The sequence below is a fragment of the Elephantulus edwardii genome, unplaced genomic scaffold, assembly GCF_000299155.1.
Source record: "Elephantulus edwardii isolate Elephantulus edwardi_28Jun2011 unplaced genomic scaffold, EleEdw1.0 scaffold00144, whole genome shotgun sequence".
Lineage (NCBI taxonomy): Eukaryota > Metazoa > Chordata > Mammalia > Macroscelidea > Macroscelididae > Elephantulus > Elephantulus edwardii.
The window spans coordinates 433158-458375 of NW_006399894.1; the positions used below are offsets into that span (position 1 = coordinate 433158).

A 25218-nucleotide genomic window follows, 5' to 3' on the forward strand; every position below is an offset into this window, starting at 1 on the left:
AGGGCTGGTCACAGACTCATACAACCTTTTGTACTCTTAAAAAAAAAAAAGTAATATTAAAACAGCAACAAGGCAATTGTGCCAACGATTGAGGGAGAGGGTCCCAAAATGGGCAGTCATTTCTGGAAACAAACAAACAAACAAAAAAGAATATATTTCCTTTCTTGGTTTTCTCCCCAAAACAAAACACTAAAGCAAGTCCATAACCCCTGTTGAGCCAGTCTCCGTACATGGGGCTGGATAGAACCCCTGAAGCAGATGGAAGGAGAATGTCTGGGCCGCTGGTCCTGGGACAGTTGTGGGGAAAGAGAGAAAAGAGAATTGACAGGCCCCAAACTATGCAGTAAAAACCCAAAACCTACAACAGTCAACCCACACACAAATCAGCCAACCAAAGCACAGTGAAAAACGCCACCTAGGGGTGGGGACAGCAACCAGTCCTGTCCCATCGAAGCTTGTCATCCAGTGCTGGGAAAAGGCCTTGGGCTGCTGCTGGCATCTCAGGTGACCCACATGGCTAATGTCCCAGACCGATGTGGCATCAGCATGTGTGGCCACACTAGGCCAAAGTACGCAAAGTCCATTTAGTCGAGAAACTTAAAAAAATCTGAATCTAGGATGTGGGGATAGTGTCCAGTGGGGATGCTCAGAGCCCCGGAAAGGAACTTCAGCTGAATACCAGGCCCTTCTGTGTCTAAAGTCTTAGGACTGAAGATTTGGCGTCCTTGGAGCAGTAAGGGCAAAGGCACTAGTGGGGGCCAGGGACCCCAGAGTCTGGCTAGTTATCCCTAATGGGCCAGTTCTTTGGTAGCTGGGAAGGTGGCCTATTACAGATCCAAGAGGACTCTCTCCAGCTCCTGTGGGTGCCCTGAGGCCAAATGGCAGTAGCTTATCTACACAGGCCAGCACTTCAGGAGCTGAGGTGCTCCACCCAAGAGCCACAGGGCCCAGGCTCCGCCCTATGACTCCTCCCCCAGGATCTCCTTCACGAAGGTAGCAATGTCCATCTTCTTGGTTTTGTGAAAGGTGAAGAACGGGTGCTCCTAGGGGTCAAAGAGAAACACAGTCACGGTGAGAGAAGGCAGAAAGCTGGGTCAGCCCCTGCTTACCTCTCAGAACCCTCATCCCCTCCAGATCAAATGCCTAGTCATTGTTCTAGGACCTCTGCCCTCAGAGCTTCCCCTGCAGACTGGAGATGAGGTTCAGGGCTCTCACTCAGCCAGCCTGCTGTCACCATCTCACCACAGTTAGCTTCTTACTTTTCTCCATATACCAGGACTCATTAGGACCTTTCAACTTTCCAAGCACAGTTCTCATAGGACCGCTCTGTGAAGTCTCATGGAGAAGATGCCTCCACTGTCCTCTGACTGGACCACACCAGCTACCCGGCCACCCAGCCACCACCTCCTGCTGGGCCACACACACAGAAGGAGCCTAGCTTCCAGACAATGCAACAGTCAATGAGCAAGTCAGTGACTAGTACATGAATGAATTCATGACAATGGTCCCCTCCAGGAACAAGGACAGGGACAGAGCTTCTCCCCAGAAACCCCAAAACAGCAGAGGCAGAGCCAGACACTCACCATCAGCTCCAGGTAGCTCATGCGTTCTGCAGGATTCTTTCGGAGGCTAGGAGATGGGAGAGAAGGGCAGGCTGAGGTTGGAGGTTCCAGAGCAGGGAGCCTGGCACCCCTAGGCAAGCCAGCCTCGGCCCCTGATGGGATAAGGGAGCACATGTGCTGGGCCTAGAGACAGATCAGAGCAATTCTGGGACTCCCAAGGACACAGGAGAATTCATGGATGTAAACTACAAGGTATGTTTCTTCACCTTTCTGGGCTTTATTATCCTCATTTCTATAACAATCTAGGAAATTCCCAAAGGCCCTTTGGACAGTGGACTATTATAGTTACAATAACATATTGTGCCCCTTAAATCTGGAGAGGTAATTTCTTACTATCCTGAGTGATGGGAGACCCCAATTAAAGGGGGTCAGGGTGGCCAATGATGTCCCTCTAGCTCATGTCTTTAGATTTTCTTATTTTCTAATAAGAAATGTTACAATTGTTATTTACCATTGAGTCAGAATCAAGCCATAGCCAACCCACCAGCAGGTTTTCAGACGCAGCAAATTGCATGGGAGGAGAATGCTCATCTTTTTCTTACAGTGCTTCTGGTGGATTTGAACTGCATGCCTTTGGGTTGGCAGCACAGCTCCTTACCACTAGGCCATCAGAGCTCCATAATAAGAAATAAAAGGCTATGAGCACTTAAGAACAACAATTTTTAAAAATACTATATAACATGGGAGAGTCTAGAGACCATTAGTCTAATAAGGATAAATACTGCATAAAACCATTATTGTAAAAACAGATGGATGACTAATAAGGGGAAAAGGTGGGTAAGGGGGGAAATAGAGAAATCACGAGGTAGCATAGTCTGGCGGGCAGAGGGAGGGACTGAAGGAATTGGGAAAGATCTAGTGGGTGCCTGAAAGGAGGGGAGATGGTGGACATAGACCAATGGTGATTGGTTTTATTAAAAGCAATATATGGGAATCATATGAAACACGATGCAGATGAAGGAATGTGTGAAACACAATGTATATGAACGAAACACAATGTATAAGAATTTTGTATGCAAACCAATATAAAATGTTTTAAAAACTAAATGCAAAAAAAGGGGAAAGGGTTATGAATTTTCCTTAAAGTGTTTCCTTACCTCAAAAACATAAGTGTTGATATTTTGTATTCTTTGTTTTTCACTTCTATTTGTAATCTTATTTTATGTCTTTTATTCCAAGAGTTGCCGTTATTTATAAAAACGTATTTTTTCATTTCCCAGCAGTTGGCTTATTAGTTTTGGGTTTTAACTTAGTTTTATTTCTGGAACTCTGAAGGGTTAGTGGGTAAAGAGTTGTGCTGCCAACCCAAACATAACTGGTCTGAATCCACCAGCTGCTCCACAAGAGAAAGATGGGAAATCTCCCGGGCAATTACCTGCCTTGGGAAATCTGCCGGAGGGCCACAGCATACAACCAGGTCCAGAGTTGTGTCAAGTGTCCTCTATTTGTAACTATTTCTACCTTATCTTTAATTTGTTGTGCGGCATATGTTGTTAAAAGAAAGGGTGACTGGGCCAGGGAGGAGTGCAGTCTAGAGGATAAGAAACTCACCACTGTGCAACAAAGTCCACAAACTCAGGGGAGAAGCGATCAGCTGGGAGCTGGGGGGATGGTTCCTCCACTACTTGCTTCAGCTGCTGGAATGGAGTACCCCAGGACTCATAAGGGAAGCGCAAGATGGCCATCTCAATCTGCAAGACAGAAGCAGCAGGTCAGCATGGTCATGGCTAGCAGATACACCCACTCTACATCCAAGGGAGTATAGGGTGCTGTGGGGTCTGTTCACCCTAAACTGGCTCCTGGAAGCTGGGCAGCAATGTGGACGGAAGGGCTGCCACATGGACAGAGGGGCTGTCATGGACATAGAGGCTGCTGTAGATAGAGAGGCTACCATGGACAGAGGGGCTGCCATGGACAGAGAGGCCGCTGTGTAGGCAGAGGGGCTGCTATGGACAGAGGGCTGCCACATGGACAGAGGGGCCGCCCTGGCTAACTTTTCTCACACAATAGCATGAGGTCAATGAGGAAAGCATGTCCACAGCTCTTCCAATCCAGCCTTCACCTCTGTGGGACTCCTTCTCCCTCCCATGCTTTAAAACACTATGGAGCAGGAAGGTTATATATAAAACCCCAAACTCCTCAAGCTGGGAAGGCAGAGGAGCTGACATCCCTACAGCCCCTGGCTGAGAGCATTTAGTAGAAGGCTAAGGCGAGGTGCCCATCTCTGTGTACCACAAACCAACCCTTCCCCAATTTCTCTCAGTGACAAACACTGCTGCTGCCATTTGGTTAGAGCATGATTCTTATTGACAGAGGGTGGAGATGGACAGCCAAATCCAGGGCACGTCTCCTATACTCACAGAAGGAATGCTGTGCAGGAAAACATCTTTAAATCAGTGATGCCTGCCTGACCTCAGGAGGTATTTGAATTTGCAACCTCTATTCTGCCCTAAAACCTTCCATCTCTCACCTGCTGGCATCCTCCAAGGCCCCTCTACAATGCCTCCTCCTCCAGGAAGCCTCCCTTTCCTTCATCACTGTTTTTCTTGACTAACTGGGCCACATCTCTCCAGCACAGCTGTCAATCTGCAGGCACCAGCTCCAAACACGGCTGGCAGTCAGCATGAAGGGGAACTCTGGGTTCTAACAGGGTTGAAAATAACCCCTGTGAGCCACTGCCTGGAGGAACAGAGAGATGCTCAGGCCTAGCATATTGCCCTCCCTGACAGCCCACGACAATGAACCAAGAAGGCCTGGCTCAAATAATCAATAACCATGGTACTAAAACAGAGCCTCCCTGTTGCCCTCAGAAATCAGAGGATGACACTTATGCTGCCATCTATTTATGCCATAATTTTCAAAGACAGAGGGTGGAGGTGGAAAAGCCAAACATAGGGCACATCTCCTTCCACAGTCATAGAAGGACTGTGAGAAAGGGAGGCATCTGTGCTCATGTGTGTTCACATGTGACTACATCAGTGTGTCTTTGCATACATGTAGTATGTACCTGTGTATTTCTGTGATTCTATCTGTATGTCAGTTGCTTCCAATACATTTGAAAGTTGGAAGAAGAACAAGAAAGACTGAAGAAGAAATCAATGGCTTTGAATCCCGGTATTGGTGAGAAGAGTACTGAATATCCCATGGAGTGCCAAAAGAACAAATCTATCTTGGAGGAAGTGCAATCAGAGTGCTCCTTTGAGGCAAGGATGATGAAACTTCCTCTCATATACTTTGGGCATGTCAGAAGGGGCCAGGCTTTGATAAAAGACATCATCATCCCGCTGGCAAAGTTAGAGTCGGAGAATGAGAGGAAGGTCCTCCAAAAGGTGGACCGACACAGTGGCTGCGGCATGGGCTTGAGCAGGAGGCAGCACAGCACAGGACAGGACAATTCCAGCATGTCCAAGGAATGTTCTGAGTGGTAGCTGACCTAACAATCTGTGTCTGTGAGGTGTCGACACTTCTATGCATCTGCATGTATGAGTATGTCGATGAGTCACAAACCTCCTAACTCAGGGTTGTTTTCCTTAGCTTGTCCATTGATGCCAATATGCAAGAGGGAGCACTGTGTACAGGCAGAGGAAAAGAAACCAAAAACCACTGCCTGATAGTGTTTGTAAGCAAAGAAACAAAAGTTATCCAAACTTTTTACCAAATTGTCTCTTCTGTGTGATTTTTCTAAAAAGTTCAAAATATAAAAAACAAAGAAGCAGCCACATCTGTGCATAGAAAGGCAGATCATGGGGAGCTCTGGTGGCCTAGTGGCAAGAAGCTGCACTGCAATCCCAGAGGTACGCGGTTCAAGTCCACCAGATGCTCTGCCAGGGAAGAAGGGACAATCTCCTCCTGTACCAGTCAGATCTGATTTGACGGTACACACACACACACACACAAATAATAAAATAATAAAAATTTTTAATAAAATAAAAGAAAGGCAGCTCATGTCACCTATACACTCAAGAGACACTCCAGTATTCCACTAGAGAGGCTCCTAGATCTTATAATCAATTAAAAAAACAAAACTCCAAAGTTGTGAAAATATGGCACCAAGCAGCCACAGAAAGGACATTGTTTATAGAACCCAAGTCAGCAGGCAGAACATGGCTGGCTGGAACCCATGAGGGAACAGGCGTGGCTGGCCACTCAAACATTTTTCACTGTTCTGCATATATCTGTGAATGACCAAGAAGCATCGTGAGCACTGACTTTGGGACTGTAAAAAAATTTTAGCAAAGAGCCACATTTACAAGAGTGGAATCTACAAACAAGGAAGATCAACTTCAACTCTGTAAAACCCTAGACATTCACAATAACATGAATACAATCAACACCTGCCAAGAGTCTTCCCAAATATCCCAGCCACCAAAGAGTCAGCACCAACTCATGACAACTCCAAGTGTCAGAACAGAAGCAAGGTTTCCAACGACTGGCTCTTTGGAACCAGCTCAACAACACTGTCCTCCAAAGGGCCTCTGGGAGGATACACATTAACTGCACCACTCAAGGGGTTATGGCAACCAGAGATGTACAAACGCTATAATGCTAAGTGGAGAAGACCAAATGTGTCTGCTGTATCTGTGGGTATGTGTGCATGAATAGAGGCAATTAAAAAAAAATCCAGAATACATACTGGTAGGGGCTGGCAATAGGGAGAAGAGGATATGTCTCATTGAATGGAACACCAATGATCTTTTCTCCTTCCTTTGACTTTTCCTCTGTATTTTCATATTTTATTAATTTATAACCCAGGGGGAAACGCTATGCTGCACGATGGTTGCTACTCTCCAAATATGGTCACCACATCATCTCCCTTGCTCTGTGCACCTGCCACTCTACCCACCATGGGGTAGGGTCCAATCGTCTGTCCTTGAGTCCAACTGATGACTGGTTTCAGTCAAGACTATGAAGCAGAAGTGGTGCTGATCAACTTCAGGCCCGGCCCTGAAGAAGATTTTTGGAAGACCAGCACATACATACATACACACATACGCACACAAAGAGTCCTTAGGATGGGTGGTCACCAGCCCCTATCTGTCCTGGCCAAACTTCCCCTCCACCAGCACCCCCAGTGAGGAACACCTGGATCCCACATACAACATATTCCTCACTAGAAGAAAGTTCAGAAAGGATTTTCATCGCACATTGAATTGCTCGTGATTGGCTATGATTTCTGCATACACCATGATTTTCCAGGAATTCTTCCAAAGTGAAAAACATTTCATGAATGTGTTATCTCAAAATAGGAGCCCCATGGTCCAGTGGTTCAAAGTGCCAGCCGTTAACCAAAAAGTCAGCAGTGCAAGTCCAACACCACTCTGTGAGACAAAGAAGTGGCCATCTGCTTCTATAATGGTCTATGACCTAGGAGACTCTGTGAGGTGGTGGTAATCTGTCCTATAAGGTTGGAGTACTATGTCCTATGAGTTGGAATCACACCGCAGCAGCAGGTTTGGGTTTGGTTATCTCAGGATGCCAGGACACTTTAGTGGAGGCTGAATTTAACCATCAGAGAAGCAGATCACTTTAACTGAACCATGTTCTTAGACATCTGGTCATTTTGATGGTAACTTTTCTTTTCAGAGCTTATAGCTGCAGGCACAGACCACCTCACCCACCTCCTAGCAACAAAGGCAAGAACTTTTGTTACCATGGTAATGCCAAGGCTCCAGACATCTGATTTGACATTGTAGCCCTTCTGGTTCAGCTCCGGGTTGATCCTCTCAGGCTGTTGGAGGGACAGTGAGTCATGACCACCTACTCGATAGTAGAAGGACCCAGAGGGGGCATCTGAGATCCTTCGAACTTAGTCTTCCTTCCCCTTATCCCAAATTAAGGGATGTAATTGTCTTACATGACAGAGATGAAAGCCACTGAAGACTAGTATAAATGACAGTATCACATGGTGCCCAATCCTGCAGGGAACTGCAGAACCCACTGCCTCCCTGCTACTGAAAGAGGGGTTGGCTCCTCTTTATGGGACTCCCCATAGAGGGGTCCACATGATTTACATTGCAAATAGGGAAGACTGAAGCACAACAATGGCACAGGTAAGTAAACAAGAACTGTCCAGCTGAGGCAGCACACCTTGGGCCCAAGGGAAGGGAAGACATTCAAGGCCCAGTGGGAGGCAGGACACCCGGGGTCCAGTGGGAGGGAGCACACCTGGGGCCCAGCGAAAACAGTGGGAGGGAGCACTTACTGCCATGTAGGGCTTGCAACCAGCATCCATGGTCTTGGCCACAGAGTCCACCAAGTAGCCACTGATCCCAAAGTCACACATCTTCACGTGGCCCTCTTTGTTGATGAGCACATTGGAGGGTTTAACATCTGCAGGGACAAAACATTGTCTGAGTTCCCATTCGTGGGCCTGGGTACAGATGTGGTGCCCACAAGGCTAGACCACAGCAGTCCCCACGAGTCAATAAGAAGATACCACCAACAGCCTGTCCATGGATGAGGAACTTGAAGGTCTGGGAGGTGATGTCACTCCCCATGTCACATAGTGGACAGTGGCGCAGCTGAGACCCTTGGTTCAGAAAATCAGAATTCCTCTCAGCAGCACCCACAAGTCCCAGGAGGACCCACGAGTGGCAAGAATGCCCAGATAATGTTCAGTATGGCCAGCGGCCAGAAGGAGATAAGCCCCAGCCAGACACGTCACACATGAGCCTCTATCTGCTCATCTTAAAAATGAGGAAAAGTCCACTCATCCAGCCGATTTGACAAGGTGACTAAAGCTAACAAGACATGCCTGCCCCTGCAACCTGCCCACCAGGGGACACCCTCTCCATGCCCCACTTCCTCAATCCCCAAGGCCCCTCCCTCTCATCCCCATGAAAGTCCCCTGAGACGCTCCCCCTGCTCCACATACCTCTGTGGATCACAGATAGCTTGCTGTGCAGGTGCTCCAGAGCCCTCACAATCTGCACGTGGAGGGACAGATGGGGTTATTTTAATATGCTGACAGTACAGAGCAATTGCCCCACCCCCACCCTGTGTGGATCTGCCACCTCTTCCCACAACCTCACACTGCAGCTCCTAGTGCCGCAGGATGCCCACCGTCAGGGTAACCCGGGTGTAGACAAACCAGGTGCCTGTCTCTTCCTGGGTCTGAGGACTTTGGGTGCCAGAACTTTCTCAGGAATATCCTATTCCTAAGACTCCCACAGAGTCCCACATTTGAGACACCCTGTGGGCCATCAGCACTCCAGTTAGGCTCTCATCAGCAAATACCAGACCCTCTGCAGCCTCCTGCTTCTCTCTTCACCCCTGCAATGCCACATGTGCTTGCTTATTCAAAGGAATGGACACCTCAGGATTGAAAATTGCCAATTTTCCAACTTCATTTCCCTTGCAGCCTGGCAGCTGGGATGCTGTCTCTTCTCTGGGAAAGCTGACAGCCTCAGCAAGCATGTGTTTTGGATGCTAACCTGTCTCACATTCAACTCATCTTTATCATCTTTTTCCTTCAGCTGGCTTGTACTCTGGCATTCTGCCTTGAGGCGTATGGAGGCTAAGGCAGTTGTAAATACTCAGTATCTTTTAGGAAAACTTTCTAAGTCTGGGAAGCTACAAAAGGAGCCCTGATAGAGCAATGATTAAGTGTTGAAGTGCTAACTGAAAGGTCTGTGGTTTAAACACACTGGTCACTATGTGGGACAGCTAAGGAAAAATATAAAGGTCTTCAGGCTGGGCCTACCACGGCTGTGTGGCCTCAGGTCCTCCTCAGTAAAAAGTTCTAGTTGAGGTTGAGGTCCACAAGCAGTAGCCCAGGTCCAAAGGTTTCATGGGACCCAGTTCTGCCCGGATACCACCAGCCAGCTGGGCTCTGTTCCTGCCAGAGCACAGAGCACAGAGCACAGTCAGGGCCTCCAAACACAACCTGGTTCCACAGCTTACCGACACAGCAATCTCTCCCAGAATGTCCTCTGGAATCGTCATGTTTTTAGCCAGCACCTTCCTGTAGAACTTGTCCAGAGAGGTGTCCATGAGCTCCATACAGATCCACACGTCACCCTGGGGACGGAAACCAGGGTCAACTTAGGCTGACATCGCCTTGCCCTATCCTCAGGCACAGCTCTCACCCACTCTGCTCTACCTCTACTCACAGGTCCACATCTGAGTCCTTCACATATCTCAATCCAACTACTTCTCTCTGCCCCCAGTCATCTATACAGCCAGCCTTCCCTGACAGTTTCTTCTCTCATCCATCTGATGCCTACAGGTTCTTCCACAGGAGCCTCTTGCTCCTGCTCAGAGGTTGCTCAAGACGGTCCTAACAAACGTTCACAGAGAGCACTTGCCATGCCATCTCATGTGGAGAACCACATTAGCAGAGACAGGGCTCATGAGGACACTGAGCCACAGAGCCAGTAAAGGAGCCGAAAGCCCAACTCCTGACAAACAAGAGTTCTTGCCTCTAGGAGGGCAGGGAGTCTGCAGTTCATGTGATTCTATTACCCACATGCAATAGGCTTGCTGACCAGGCAAAGTGAGGATGATGATGGGTTGCGATCTGGACAGACGGTAGGTAATGGGGCAAGTCAGTGGCCACCAGTCCGGCCCACCCTGCCCTTCCTCCCCCACCTCACCAGGCCGCACCTCTCGGAAGAGTGCCCCATAGAAGGTGACAGTGTAGAAGCAGTCGACTGTCCGCATGTTGATATCTAAGTCCATAAGAAGTCGCTTCTGCTCTTGTGAGTTCACAGTGGCTCGGATCCGCTGTGGGGTGCAGAGGCATGGTTCAGGAGGACAGCCACCCCAGGAGCTCTGAAAGCCACTGCCCAGCCTGCCCCAGAAGGCTCTGCCCCCTCACTTGTTACAGTACAGGACAGCCGCACAATCAGGAGCTGACCAGCATTCACTGACCATATGAAAAACCAATGGCCTGTGAGCCAAAGTCAGGTTCAGGCCCTATTTTTCCTCCAGGTGGCCTCTGATCCTTCCAGATGACTCCTGTTCCCACTGCCCCTACTCTTCCTCCAGGCAGCCCTCCCAGGTGACTCCTGGTCCCATTGCCCCTACTCCTCCTCCAGGCAGCCATCCCTGGTGATTCCCAGTGCTCCCCAGCAGGACTGGAGAAGGGTCTGCTCACTTTCACGGCCATGATGGTGCCACTCTGGGCATGCCGCACCTTCTCCACTACCCCATAGGCTCCACGGCCAAGCTCCGAGATGGTTACCAGGTCATCAGCCTCCACCTCAAAGTTCTTGGGGAACATAAAAAAAAGAGAGTTAGGGACAGTCCTATGAAAACAGCTGGACCAGTGGAGAGAGCTGCCTGCCCTGTCAGGTCTGGGTTCAAACCTCACGTTGCCCTTAGCCAAAAGGCACAAAGATCAAAGGGCTTCTTTATGTAAGACAGCTCACTGATCCAAAAACACCTCTACTCTTTCCTCTAAACCTAACTCAGATCTTGACATTTACGTGCTCCTTCAATCTATACTTACCAAGCACCTACAACTGAGCACTGTGCAAGTCCCTAATCTAGGCACTGAGAAACACACAGAGAAGGGAACAAAGGTCTCCCCTCATGGAGGCTGCCTTCTATGGGGAAAGATGGACAGAAAAAGACCAGGTAAGCCACTGAGGAGCCACCATGGCAAGTGCCAGTGCCAAGAGAAATGGGCGTACAGAACAAAAGCTTCAGAAGGGGGTCCCTGCCTGCAGAACCTAAGCATGAGCCATTATTTTATCTGAAAGTTCATAAATGATGGAAAAGAAGAGATGGTGATAAACCCACACACTATGCTATTAGGCACAGGGCCCTCAAGCTGACCACACACACACACACACACACACACACACACACACACACACGGTGCTGTTAGGCACAGAGTCATCAAGCTTACTACAGCTCCTAGAAGCCTGTGACTATCACCCTCTGAGTCAGCATGGCGACACCTAACGACACTATCCCACGGCAAACTCACCACCTCCTCACAGTCAAACCCAATATTAGAGTTACCGTATTAATCCATCTTATGGAGGATTTTCCTCTCTCACCCATCCTATAGTTTTACCAGTGTGATATATTGTTCTCTTGATAATTTAATTATCTCTTGATAATTTGCCCAATGTATGTGAGACCAAGTTTCACCATTCATGCCTTTGAGGAGCATCCTAGTTGTGCTTTCTCCAAGACAGATCCCTTTGTGCTTCTGGCAGTCCATGGGATATTTAGTAGTACTCTTCACCAATACCATATTCAAAAGGCATAAACTATTCTACTGTCTTCCTTATACATGGTTCAACTTTCATATGCAGATAAAACAACTGAAAATACCAAGGCTAAAAAAAAAAGAAAATACCAAGGCTTAGGTCTATAGAAACATTTCTGATCTTTAGCATTTTAAATAGGTTCTCAACACCAGGTTTGCCCAATACAACCCATCTTTTGATTTCTTGACGGTTACTTCCAGGATGTTGATTGCAGATCCAAATTAAAAAAAAAAAATTAAAACTTGACAATTTCAAGGTTTTATCAAGTTTCTGTCACTGCGTATGCTATTGCCTATGGTTTTGAAGTGAGGATTTTTGTTTTCTTGATGTTAAGATGTAAACCACACTGAAGGCTTTATATAGTCTTTGATCTTTAAATTTTCTTCATTTTTTTGTAAGCAAGGTGTGTCCTCTGCATAAGGGAGGTTGTTGATGAGAATCCTCCAATCCTGATACCACATTCTTTACTGGTACATTCCAGCATGTCAAATCATCTAGTCAGCATACATATGGAATGTCGTTTGTTGTTAGGTGCCATCAAATTGATTGTGACTCACAGAGTTCCTGTGATCTGAGTCCACAGATCTGAACCTTGTGACCATCAACAACATCCGCAGCACAAAACCAATTCCCTTGAAGTCAAACATGCCTCACAAAGCTCCCTAAATGGACTTCTACCAATTCAAACATCATCCACCCTTCCCAGTATCTTGCTACTCTACAACAATGTCTGATGAGCCCTTACAGTGGCCACACAGAACTCAGAGAACTTTACTCAAGGTATGATTGGTGCTGGATGTGCAAGGATGTACATTTCATTCTTTGCTTCTTCTTCTTCTGCGCTGATAGTGAGATTCTCATTTTCTGCTGCTAACTCTGTTCAATTCAAACCTGACGGGAGAGCAAAACTGACCAATCTCATCATGAGTCATGTATACACCTCATCTGTAAATTCCCACCCAGAATGTGGAAGAAATCGAAGCTAAAGGGCTAGAAAAGTAATTTTGCTCACACCTCTCTGAACCCAGCTTGATTTCTGGAATCTCCCTGTCAAGGTAAGGTTCCAATCATTTTTTAATAATCTTTGGCAAAATTTTACTTGTCTGTGGTATTAGTAATAGACAATGTTTGTCATCTGTTGGATCACTCTTTTTATTTTTTTTAATGGGCACAATTATAGATCTCTTTCAGTCAGTTTGGCCAGGTAGCTCTTTTCTATATTTCTTGTAATAGACTAATGAACAAATCCAGAGCTACATCTATTTGTTAAAATCCTCAACTGATATTCCCTCAATTCCTAGGGGCTTATTTTTCTTCCCCTCAAGTACATTCAGTACAGCTTGAAATTCCTTCTTCAGTACCACTGGTTATTGAGCATATGCTTCTTCTTGAAATGATTCAGCACTGACCAAGCCTTTTTAGTAGAGTAGCTCTGTGTATTCCTTCCATCTTCTTTTGAAGCTTCCTGCAATATTCAAGACTTTTCCCATAGACACATTTAGTTTTATAACATATTGATATTCATTGTGGTTGATTCAGAGCCAGCTTTTAGCTGCTGTCCATTGGGTTTCTGAGACTGTAAGTAATAAGGGAGGAAACAGCTCTTTTTTCCTCCTGTGTAGCCTCTTGTAGATTCAAACTGCCTGAGAGGTGTGGCCTTTGGCTTGAGTAGCAGCACAACTTACTACAAACTATGCCACCAAAACTCCCTCTTGAAAGGCTACCACTGTGCAGTTACAACTCTAACTTTTTTGAAAAGGCAGCAATAGAGACAGTCAAGAGGTAGAGGGTACTACAAACAGTTCACATGCTCAGAGGCTAAGCAAAAGGTTGGGACTTTGAGTGAACCCAGACGTGCCTTAGAAGAGCAAGCTGGCAAGCTACATCTCAAAAATCAGCCACTGAAAACACTATGGATTTTGAGGGAATATTATGAATCATTTATGTAAAAAAGTAGACAAACAGAAATATACTCCTTAAAACACATAAACTTTCCATATTGGCTCAAGAAGAAACAGTGGATCTCAAGTGAATTAGGTGATCTCCATTAAAGTAATTAAAACCTCCTATCAAGGTGGCCTAGGGAGCTCTGGTGGCCTAGTAATAAGAATTTGTGCTATAATCCCAAAGGCACATCCTCCTATGTGATTACTGCCACTGGGTCAGTTCTGACTCAATGGTACACAACAACAACAAGGTGGCCTAGGGGTAAGAAGCTGTGCTGCAATCACAAAAGCACATGGTTTAAAGCCACCAGCTGCTCTGTAGGAGAAAGATGTGCAATTTTCTTCCATGTAATTTTCTGCTTCTGAAAACCCACTGGAGGAGGGTCAGCTATGGGTCAGTTCCAACTCAACAGCACACAACAACAACAAAGAAATAATATCTCTCACGTAAAATGATATCATTTTTTGGCATCTTTTATATCATTCCATAACTCATCTGGTATTCAATCACTGATGTTCAATGCCTCAAACCTATACTAGAGATAGTTCAAAAATTCAGATGAAATAGACTGGTCATATTTTGGTTCTGGTGAAATAGTTTCCATTTTGTTTAGCTACAATTTGAACTTGCACATGAGTCTACTCCACAGTCAGCACCTGGTCAGATTTTGACTGCTGAAATTGGGCTTCTCCAGTAATTCATTCCACAGATATACTCAATCTGTTACCTGTGCAGTCCATCAGGTAAGGTCTGTGTACAAAGTTACTTTTTGTGTTTGTTAAAAAATGCATTTGTGGGGTTGTGGGGAAACTAAGAAAAGAAGGGGTTAATAATGAACACTGCATTGAAACAGATGAAGGAAAGAAATGTTTAAAAGGAGTATAAGATTAGGCATTATTTGTATGATGAGTCCAGAATAAGAGGTACATGGCAAAGAGGACTGGGGAGGAGAAAGTATGCAACAATTAGTTTTTGTTTTTTTTAAAAAAAAAGTGAGCTGGGGGTAGGGAGGGAAATGTGCAACAATGAATAAAAGAAAATCTAACATTTTTATAAAATTTTGTTAAAATCACAAAAAAAGACTGTATTTAAAAAATTAAAAATTAGCCTTTCTATGAAGATGGCGCCGAAAGCGAAGAAGGAAGCCCCTGCCCCTCCCAAAACTGAAGCCAAAGCAAAGGCATTGAAGGCCAAGAAGGCAGTCCTGAAGGGCGTCCACAGACAAAAAAAAAGAAGATCCGCACGTCACCCACGTTCCGGCGGCCTAAGACGCTGAGACTCCGACGGCAGCCCAAATACCCCCGGAAGAGCGCTCCCAGGAGAAACAAGCTTGACCACTATGCCATCATCAAATTTCCCCTGACCACTGAGTCAGCTATGAAGAAGATAGAAGATAACAACACACTTGTGTTCATTGTGGATGTCAAGGCCAATAAGCACCAAATTAAACAAGCTGTAAAGAAGCTCTATGACATTGATGTGGCTAAGGTCAACACTTTGATTAGGCCTGATGGAGAGAAGAAGGCCTATGTTCGACTTGCTCCTGATTATGATGCTTTGGATGTTGCCAACAAAATTGGGATCATCTAAACTGAGTCCAGCGGGCTAATTCTAAATGTAATAAATTTTTCTAACCATAAAAAAAAATTAAAAATTGTGTGAAAAAAACATGCATTGTAATTAAAAAATCATTGAACATACAAAATTCAATCATTCTATGTCCAGCTATATTTCTGCCACTGTCAATACATCTTTATTATTTACAACTTTCTTTTTCTTTTTTTTTAATTTTATACTACTTTATTTAAAGTTCATATACATTGTTTTTCACAGTTTTCAACTTTTGCATTCCAGTCACCAATAATTATTAACATATCTTGATTGCATGTTTGGTCATGCAAATGTTGGGTAGAAATCCTCAATCTCCAACACTTTGTTTTTAGTTGTTGCTGCACATATTTAGATAATAGTCATATTAACAAATCTTTCTTATATGTGTATGGATAGTATCCTATCACTCATAACATTATGTTTAAGGATAGATCTTGAAATTGTCTTTTTCACTATGAATGCAACACTATTCTTCATCAGTTTTTCATTCCTGGCATAATAGATCAAACAACTGTCTAATTCAAACGGGTAATGAAGAAAGCAAAAGACTACTAGAAAGACAGAAGAGGAAGAAAAGACCAAAAATGGATGACAGAAGAGACTTTGAAAATTGTACTAGAGCATCTTGCACTAGACAAAACAAAGTGGAGAAATGCAGAAGTAAAAGAGGTGAACAGAGTATTTTAAAGAGCAGCTCAGGAAGACAAAGAAAAGTATGAAAACAAAATGTGAAAAGGACTGGAGCTGGAGAATAAAAACGGAAGAATTAGCTCATCATTCCTCAAGTTGGAAGAACTGAAAAACAAATTCAAGCCTGGAATTGCAATACTTAGAGATGCAATAAACAAAATCTTGAATGATTCAGGAAGCACCAAAGGAAGACGGAAGAAACACAGTCACTAAACAAAAACAAAACAAAACAAACCCAAACTAGTTGATACTAAAAAGTTTCAGGAAGTACTATAATGAACAAGAGCCTATGAAAATGAAGTTCAAGCTACACTTGAAGACATTGGCAAAAAGACTTCAAGACGTTGTTATGTGCCATCGAGTCGCTTGCGACTCATAGCGACCCTATGTACAAGAGCCCTAAATGCCGTTCTATCCTGTGCCAACATCGCTGTCTCAAACACGCTCATTCCCACCACTCCACTCACTGAATCAATCCATCTCATAGAAGGTCTTCCTCTTCTGGGCCGTCCCTCCACTCTCCCAAACATGATGTCCCTCTCCAAGGACCAGCCCCTCCTTGCAACATGACCAAAGTATGTCAGACAAAGCTTCAGAATCCTTGACTCCAAAGAGCATTCTGGCTTCACCTTCTCCAGGACAAACCTTTTGTTCTTCTAGCAGTCCATGGTATATGCAACACTCTTCTCCAGCACCGCAGCTCAAAGGCATCAGTTCTCTTTATATCATCCCTATTCACTGTACAACTCTCCGATACATAGCACATAATTGCGAAGACTATAGCCTGGATCAGGTGCACCTTAGTCTCCAGCCTGACATCGTTGTCCTTCAGTACTCTTGAGAGGTCTCTCACAGCTGACTTTCCCAATGCAATTCATCCCCTGATTTCTTGGCTGCTGTTACCAAGAGTGTTGATTGTGGAACCAAATAAACTAAAATTGGTAACTATCTCAACCTCTTCATCATCCGTGCTGATGTTGCCAATTGGCCCAGTGGTGAGAAACTTTGTTTTCTTGATGTGGAGCTTCAAGACATTGGCAAAAAAAATAATGCCCAGGGATTGATGTGATACCAGTTGGTATATTTCAACTAACATGTGTCCCTAGACAAGCTCACTAATTTATGCCAAAAAATTTAGAGGACAGTTACTAGGATGAATGGCTGAAAGAGTTCCATATTTGCTCCCATTTCCAAGAAAGGTGATCCAAAAGAATGTGGATATTACCAAACAGTATCACTGATATCACAAGTAAGCAAAATGTTGCTGAAAATCACCCCAAAATGGCTAGAACAGTATATTTACAGGGAACTGCCAGAAGTTCAGGCTGGGTTTAAAAGAGGCTGTTGCACCAGGAATATCACTACTGATGTCAGATGGATCCTGGCTGAAAGCAGAGAATACCAGAAGAATGTTTATCTGTATTTTATAGACAATGTAAAGGTAATTGACTATGTAGATCACAACAAATTATGGCTAACATTGAGAAGAATAGGAATCTCAGAAACTTAATTATGCTCCTGTAAAACCTATTCCTAGACAAAGAAGCTGTTGTGTGAACAGAGTTAAAAGAACACTGCCTGGTTTAAAATCAGGAAAGGTGTGCATCAGGGTTAAATCCTTTCTCCATACCTATTCAATCGGTACGCTAAGCAAATTATTCAAGAAGCTGGAGTGCATGAAGAAGATTGTGGCACCAGGATTGGGGAAAGATTCATCAACAACCTGCATTATGCAGATGACACAAACTTGCTTACTATAAGTGAGGAGGACTTGAGAAACTTGCTGCAGAAAATCAAAGACTACAGGCTTCAATATGGATTACCTCTCAACATTAAGAAGCCAAAAATTCTCATGACTGGACCAATAAACAAGATCATGATGTTGCTGTATACCATGGAGTAGGAACCAACCCATAGCTAATCATCCAATGGGTTTTTAGAGGCAATAAATCACCTGGGAGAAGACTGTCCATCTTTATCCCATGGAGCAGCTGGTGGATTTGAACCATGTGCCTTTGTATTGGCAGTGCAATTCCATACCACTAAGTCACCAAAACTCCCTTCAATCAAGCTGGAGAAAGACTGAAGTTATCAATTATTTCATCTTATTTGGATCCACAACAAACACCCTTCGTATCAGCAGTCAGGTAATTAGGAGATGGATTGCATTGGGAAAATCTGTTGCCAAGGACCTCTTTTAATTATTGAGGAGAAATTATGTCATTTTAAAAACTAGTATGTGTCTTTCCAATCACTTGTTATGCATCTAAAAGCTGGACAAGGAATAGGATGCAAAAGAAGAATTGATGACTTTCAGCTGTCATGTTGGAAAATACTGAACATCCCATGAATATGCAAAAGAACAAATGGATATGTCATGAAGAAAGTGTAGCCAGAATGTTCCTTTGAGGCAAGGATGGCAAAGCTTCATCTCACATACTTTGGGCATGTTGCTAGAAGGGGCTTTTCTTGCAGAGGGACATCATGCTTGGAAAAACGGAAGGTCAGGGAAAGAGAGTAAGACCCTCAATTGACACAGTGACTTCAACAATGGGCTCAAGTGTTTCAGAGATGATGAGGACGGCACAGGATAGAGTACAGTTAATATCTGTTGTTCATAGGATCGCTTAGGAGCCGTACTTGATAGCACCTAACAACAACAATAACATGTAAAAGAATAGATTTCAAGAAGCAAAAATGTGGGTGTCCAGTGAAGAATAATCCAAATTTCTTACTGGGCTCCCTTGCCTGGTGTACTCCACAGCCACATGTGGAGTGGTAGATTTTTTTCAGAAGATGCCATCTTGAGGCATTTCAAGTTGGCAGTGACTATCCCTTCACACTAGCCATCTCCTGGACTCACAGTGATGCCATCCCTAGTTAAACTAGCCTAGGCTTCTCTTAGGTGATCAGAAACTCTGTTTCAGGCTGAGTGGCCCACCCCTCGACATGCCCAAGACCAGAAGAGGTGCTACCTTTCGCCAGGCTCACAGCAGAAACTAAGCTGACTGCGCTCTATGCCCACACTTTGCTGGATGAACAGACACACTCTCTCAATCCAGATAACTTCCTTACACCCATGGCCATGACCAGGCCACCAACCCAGGGCCCAGTCCTCCCCACTTAACAGTCCTTCCTTTCTTCCCTCTAATTTTTTATTTCCTGTAATTTCTTGGATTTTTGTTTGATAGTCTGCTGTGTATTTTGCTCTTGGGAGGTTTTTGTTTTGTTTTTTATTTTTTTATTATTTTTTTCTTTTAATTTATTTCTTTTTCATTTCAATGACCATCTACAGAGATTTTGGAGTTTTTATCTTTTTCTTTTCTTTTTTAAAATTTCCTATCTTCTGCTTTCTCTTCTCTCCAGATTGTTCCCCTTCCTTGACACTTTATTCTTGCTCTCTCTTTTCTTTTTCCTCTTTTTTTCATTTTTATTCAGATTCTCTTTTGCTTTGAAGCCCTCTCAGTTTTTCATTTTCTATTTCATTTATCATCCAAACTTGGTTTTGTTTGTGGGGTGTTTTTTGTTGCTTTGTTTTCTTTTTTATTTATGTTTATTCCCTGATCATGGATAGGAAGACTCAACTTTGTGAAATGACAATCCTACAAAAAAGATCTACAGGTTCAATGCAATCCCAATTGAAATGTCAAATTCATTCTTCAAGGAGATAGGAAAGGCAATTTCCAATTTTATTCATAAGAATAAGGAGAGCTCTTCTGCAAAATAAAAAGGAAGTAGGAGGCATCTCACTTCTTGATCTCAAAACCTACTACCCAGTTGCAGTAATAAAAATAACATGGTACTGGTACAATAGCAGACACACAGATTAATGGGATAGAACTGAGAATCCAAAAATCAACCCATTGACCTATGCTCAACCAATATTTGACAGGGTTACAAAACTATTAAATGAGGAAACAACAGCCACTTAAACAAATGGTGCTGGCAAAACTGTACATCTACCTGCAGAAAACTGAAACTAGATCCACAGCTGACACCATACACAAAAACCAACTCAAGGTGGATCAGAGACATAGGGACAAAACCCAAAGATATAAAAATGATTAGAGATAAAATGGGAATACATTTAGAACCCTGCCATAGAGCATAAAGAACTTGCAAACACAGCCAAAAATGCACAACATAGAGAGGATAAAAATGCACAACATAGAGAGGATAAAAATGACAAGTGGGACCTTCTTAAAATCAAATCCTTGTAGTATCAAAAATTATCTCTACAAAGGTGAAAACAAAGCTTACAGATGAGGAAAAAACATTTGGCAATAACATCTTAAACAAGGGTCTCATAACAAAAGTTTAGAGAACACTACAGGACCTCACCAAGAAGAGGACTGATAACCCAGTAACAAAATGTGAAGGACATTTGGATGCCCATGAAACACATGAAGAAATCACTAGCTATCAGAGAGACACGGATCAAAACAACAAAGAGATATCATCTCACACCAGTAGCAGGAGTAAAGTTTAACAGCACAGCAAACAATAAATGTTAGAGAGGATGCAGGAAAATTAAAATTTTAATGCACTGCTGGTGGGATTTTATAAAATGGTACAATTGCTATGGAAGGCAGTTCAGCATTTCCTTTAAAAAGGAACTAGAAATTACAAATGACCCATCTAGTTTACTGCTAGGGATATATTCCAAGGAAATCAGACTGAGATCAAATAGAGATTTGTACACCTCTGTTCATAGCAGTGTTGTTCACAATAGAAAGAAAATGGAAACAGCTCAGATTCCCATCATCAAATAAATGGATGGAGAAACTATTACATTCACACAGTGGAATACTATGTAATACTAAAGAACAATTTCAGTGAAAGAGATCTTCAATAAGCAAAGCACTTCTGAAAAACAAGAATGAAGTGGGAAGCATAGCACTCCTTGACCTCAAAACCTACCACACAGCGGTAGTAACCAAAATAGCATGGTACTGGTACAATGACAGGCACACTGACCAATGGAACAGAATCAAGAACTCCAAAACAACTATGAGATATCATCTTACCCCAGTAAGCAAAATTTAACTGAACAACAAACGTCAAATGCTGGCGAGGTTGTGGAGAAAATGGAAATTGCAAATAGAAATACCATTTGACCTGGCAATTCCACTACTGGCAATATACCCTAAAGAAACCATAACTGCCACCCAAGCAGATATATGTTTATCCTGGTTTTGTTCACAATAGCAAAGAGTTGGAAACAACCTAAGTGCTCATCAACAAACGAATGGATAGAGAAGCTCTAGTATATTCACACAATGAATACTATGCTGCATTGAAAAACAAAGAACTCATAAAATATTATACAAAACGGATGACCCTGGAGGACATTATGTTGAGTGATATATCTCAGTCACAAAAGGACAAATATTTTGTAGTACCACTGTTGTAAAACGGGACTGACATCGGGATTGGGAGGAGACTGAGAAAGAGGGGATAAATTATGTATACTGCATGGAAACAGATGAGGGAGAGAACTGTTTAAAAGTGATGTATGATTAAGTATTATTATCATGACAGGACTCCAGAATGAAGGCTGCTGCATAGTGGAGTGGACTTGCAGGGAGGAACTGTATAAAAGTGAAAGAATTTTTCTTTCACTTTTCAAAAAGAAGAGCGAATTGGGGGGAGTGGGCAGGGAGAAAAATGCAACAATGAATGAATGAATGGAAATCCAAAGTCTCTGTAAATGTACATTAAAATTAATAATAAAAAAATTAATTCTCTTGGCTGCAGAGAAGAGGCCAGATCAAGATAGGGATTTCTTTTACTTTGTTATTTGTATGATGTTGTTGTATGCTGTCGAGTCGGAATCAACCCAGAAGAAATTAAAGCATACATGTATGCTGGGGGAAAAAAATTAATAAAAAAAAAAAAACAAAACAAAACCAAGAACTCAAAAACAGACACTGATGTCTATGGTTAACTGATATTCAATAAGCAAACAATCCTATCAAACAGGAAAATGACAACCTATTCAAAAAACAGTGCTGGCAAACTGGACTTGCTACCTGCAGAAAGCTGAAACAATCCACTTCTCACACTATACATAAAAATCACTTCAAGGGAGCTCTGGTGGCCTAGTGGCAAGAAGCCCCACTGCAATCCCAGAGGCACACGGTTCAAATCCACCAGGTGCTCTGCTGGAGAAGGAGGGGCAATCTCCTCCTGTACCAGTCAGACCTGACTTGACTGTACACAAACAAAATAGAATAATTTAAAAAATAAATCACTTCAAAGTGGATAAGAGACCTAGGGATAAAGCCCAAAACCATAAAGATCATAAGAGACAAAGTGGAACCAAGCTTAGAAGGCCTACCCCAACGCTCAGAAACACAGCCAAAACTACACAGCCAGGAGAGGATAAAATTGATGAATGAGACCTTATAACAATAAAAACCCTGTGAGCATTAACAACTTTTTCCAGCAGAATGAAAAGAAAACCTATTGCATGGGAAAAAACATTTGGCAATGCCATTTCAAACAAGGATCTCATATAAAAAGTTTACAGAATCCTACAGGGCCTCCACAAGAAAATGACTGATCACACAATTACAAAATGGGCAAAAGACATGGAAAAGATTCACAGAGGAAGACATTCGGATGGCCAACAGACACATTAAGAAATGCTCAAAATCACTGGCAATAAGAGAAATGCAAATTAAAACCAATGAGATACCATCCCACCACAGAAGCAGTGACAAAGTTTAACAGGACAGCAAGCAATAAACATTGGAGAGGATACAGAGAGAAAGGAACTCTTGTACATTGTTGGTGGGATTGTAAAATGGTACAACCACTCTGTTTACTTTTTTTTACTTTTGTTTATTTGTTTTGTAGTGTACTGTTGAACTAGATCCAATTGGAGATTGCCCCTCCATCTCCAGCAGAGTACCTGATGGATTCAAACCATGTCCCTTTGGGATTACAGTGCAACTTCTTGCCACTAGGCCATCAGAGATCCCTGGTACAACCACTCTGGAAAACAGTTTGGCATTTCCTCAAAAAGCTGAACATAGAAATTCCATACATACCAGCTATTCCACTGCTAGAAATATGTTGTTGTTGTTGATTGCCATGGAGTCAAGCGTGACTCATAGCAACTCTATGAACAAAAGACCTAATGGCTTTCCATAACTATTGTCAATTCCAAGTTCATTGAGTTTCCAGAGGTAGGTGGTTTAAGAAGTGGATGCTACTCCTGCTTCCAAACCTGTTTTACAACTAGGAACTCCATCAAACACTGTCCACATTAGGAAATCATTCTGGTATATGATACCCCAATGTTACAAGGTTGAGCATCACAGCAACCCAGGTTACTTCATACTGCACATTGACAAAGAGTGATTTACAAAGTGGAAGAGTGTTCCTTCACATATAACAGCACTAGTTTAATTTAGCTGTGGTTAAGGGTCATTAAGTTGAATACAACTGAGAGTAAGTTTTGCACAAAAGACCTGAACTCTGTTCTATAACTGACATCATTTCTGTACATAACTCGGTTCTATAATTAACATCATTTCTGTAAATTTATAGAATTTAGAGAGTTTGTAGAGTTTAGAGAGTATCCAGAGACATCTAGAAATATAGCCCAAGGAAATTATAACTAAGACACAGAGATCTGTACATCAATGTTCACAGCAGCATTACTCACCATCACAAGAACATGCAAATAGCCCAAATGTCCAAATGCAATCACATGAATTGAAAAATGGTGGTACATTCACACAATGGAATACTATGAAATAATTAGAAGCAATGATTTAGAAAATTACTACCTAACTTGGGAGGGACTGGAGAGAATTATACTGACTGAGTGAACTCAGTCTCTTAAGGACAAATATTCCTTAAGATCATTATTGCAGAAATAGAAAGATAACTAGTAAAACATGTATGACGATCCAAGGGGCGGGGGTTAGGAACAGAGGATGGGTGGAGGAAAATCAAAGTCCCACAATTTGATGGGTAGAGGGAGAGGTGGATAAAGGAAATGGGAAAGATCCAGTGGGAATCTGGAAAGACAGGACAATAGTGGATATAGTTCAATGTTGATTAATTTTATAAAATATAATGAACAGGAATGAAGAAACACAATGTGAATGAAGATTGTGTGAAAAACAAGGTATATGAACTTTGTTGGTTTTTTGTTTAAGAAAATGATGGTTTGTCTTTTTTATTAGAAATGGATTTTTTAAATTTATTATTAATTTCAATGAAAATTTACAGAGACTTTGAGTTTCCATTCATTCATTGTTGCACTTTTCTCCCCTTCCAACCCTCCCCCCAGTACACTACCCTCTTGGAAAAGTAAAAGAAAATTATTTCATTGTTTTACAAACCTTCCCCCCAGGTCCACTCCACTATGCAGCCTTTGCTCTGGACTCCTATCATGACAAAAATACCTAATCACATATCCCTTTTAAACAGTTTTGTCCCTTATCTGTTTCAATGCAGTATACATTATTGAACAAATCGTTCTCAGTCTCCCCCCAACCCCTATGTCAGTCCTGTTTTACAACAGTGGCACCAGGCAGTATTTGCCCTTTTGTGACTGAGATATTTCACTCAGCATAATATTCTCCAGGGTCACCCGTTTTGAATAATATTGCATGACTTCCTTGTTTTTCAGTGCAACATAGTATTCCATTGTGTGAATATACCACAGCTTGTCTATCCACTCATTTGTTGATGGGCACTTAGGTAGTTTCCAGCTCCTTGCTATTGTGAACAAAGCCGCAATAAACATGGGTGTACATATATCTGCTTGGATGTCAGTTATGGACTCTTTGGGGTATATTTCTAGTAGTGGAATTGCTGGGTCAAATGGTATCCCTATTTGCAACTTTTTGAGAAAGTGCCATCCACACCACTTTCCACGGTGGTTGCACCATTTTACACTTCCACCAACAGTGAATAAGTGTTCCAGTTTCTCCACAACCTCACCAACATTTGTTGTTTGCTGTTCTGTTAAATTTTGCTATTCTGACTGGGGTGAGATTATATCTCATGTTGTTGTTGTTGTTGTTATGTGCCGTCGAGTCGCTTGCGACTCATAGCGACCCTATGTACAACAGCCCTAAACTCCACTCTGTCCTGTGCCAATC

General features: G+C 43.0%; 1 protein-coding gene across 1 annotated transcript in view; it reads right to left on the minus strand.

The window, feature by feature from the left end:
* Nucleotides 1-943: 943 nt before the first annotated feature.
* The window catches only part of MAP2K3 (mitogen-activated protein kinase kinase 3), a 43678-nt gene continuing 19403 nt past the window's right edge, over nt 944-25218 (minus strand). The window contains exons 4-12 of the mRNA XM_006894465.1: nt 10720-10833; nt 10227-10346; nt 9525-9641; nt 8497-8548; nt 7825-7952; nt 7273-7350; nt 3174-3313; nt 1584-1629; nt 944-1043 (exon numbers count right to left, since the gene is read on the minus strand). Coding sequence (XP_006894527.1) covers nt 960-1043; nt 1584-1629; nt 3174-3313; nt 7273-7350; nt 7825-7952; nt 8497-8548; nt 9525-9641; nt 10227-10346; nt 10720-10833 — 879 coding nt within the window. The 3' untranslated portion in view covers nt 944-959. The remainder of the gene's footprint in view (nt 1044-1583; nt 1630-3173; nt 3314-7272; nt 7351-7824; nt 7953-8496; nt 8549-9524; nt 9642-10226; nt 10347-10719; nt 10834-25218) is intronic.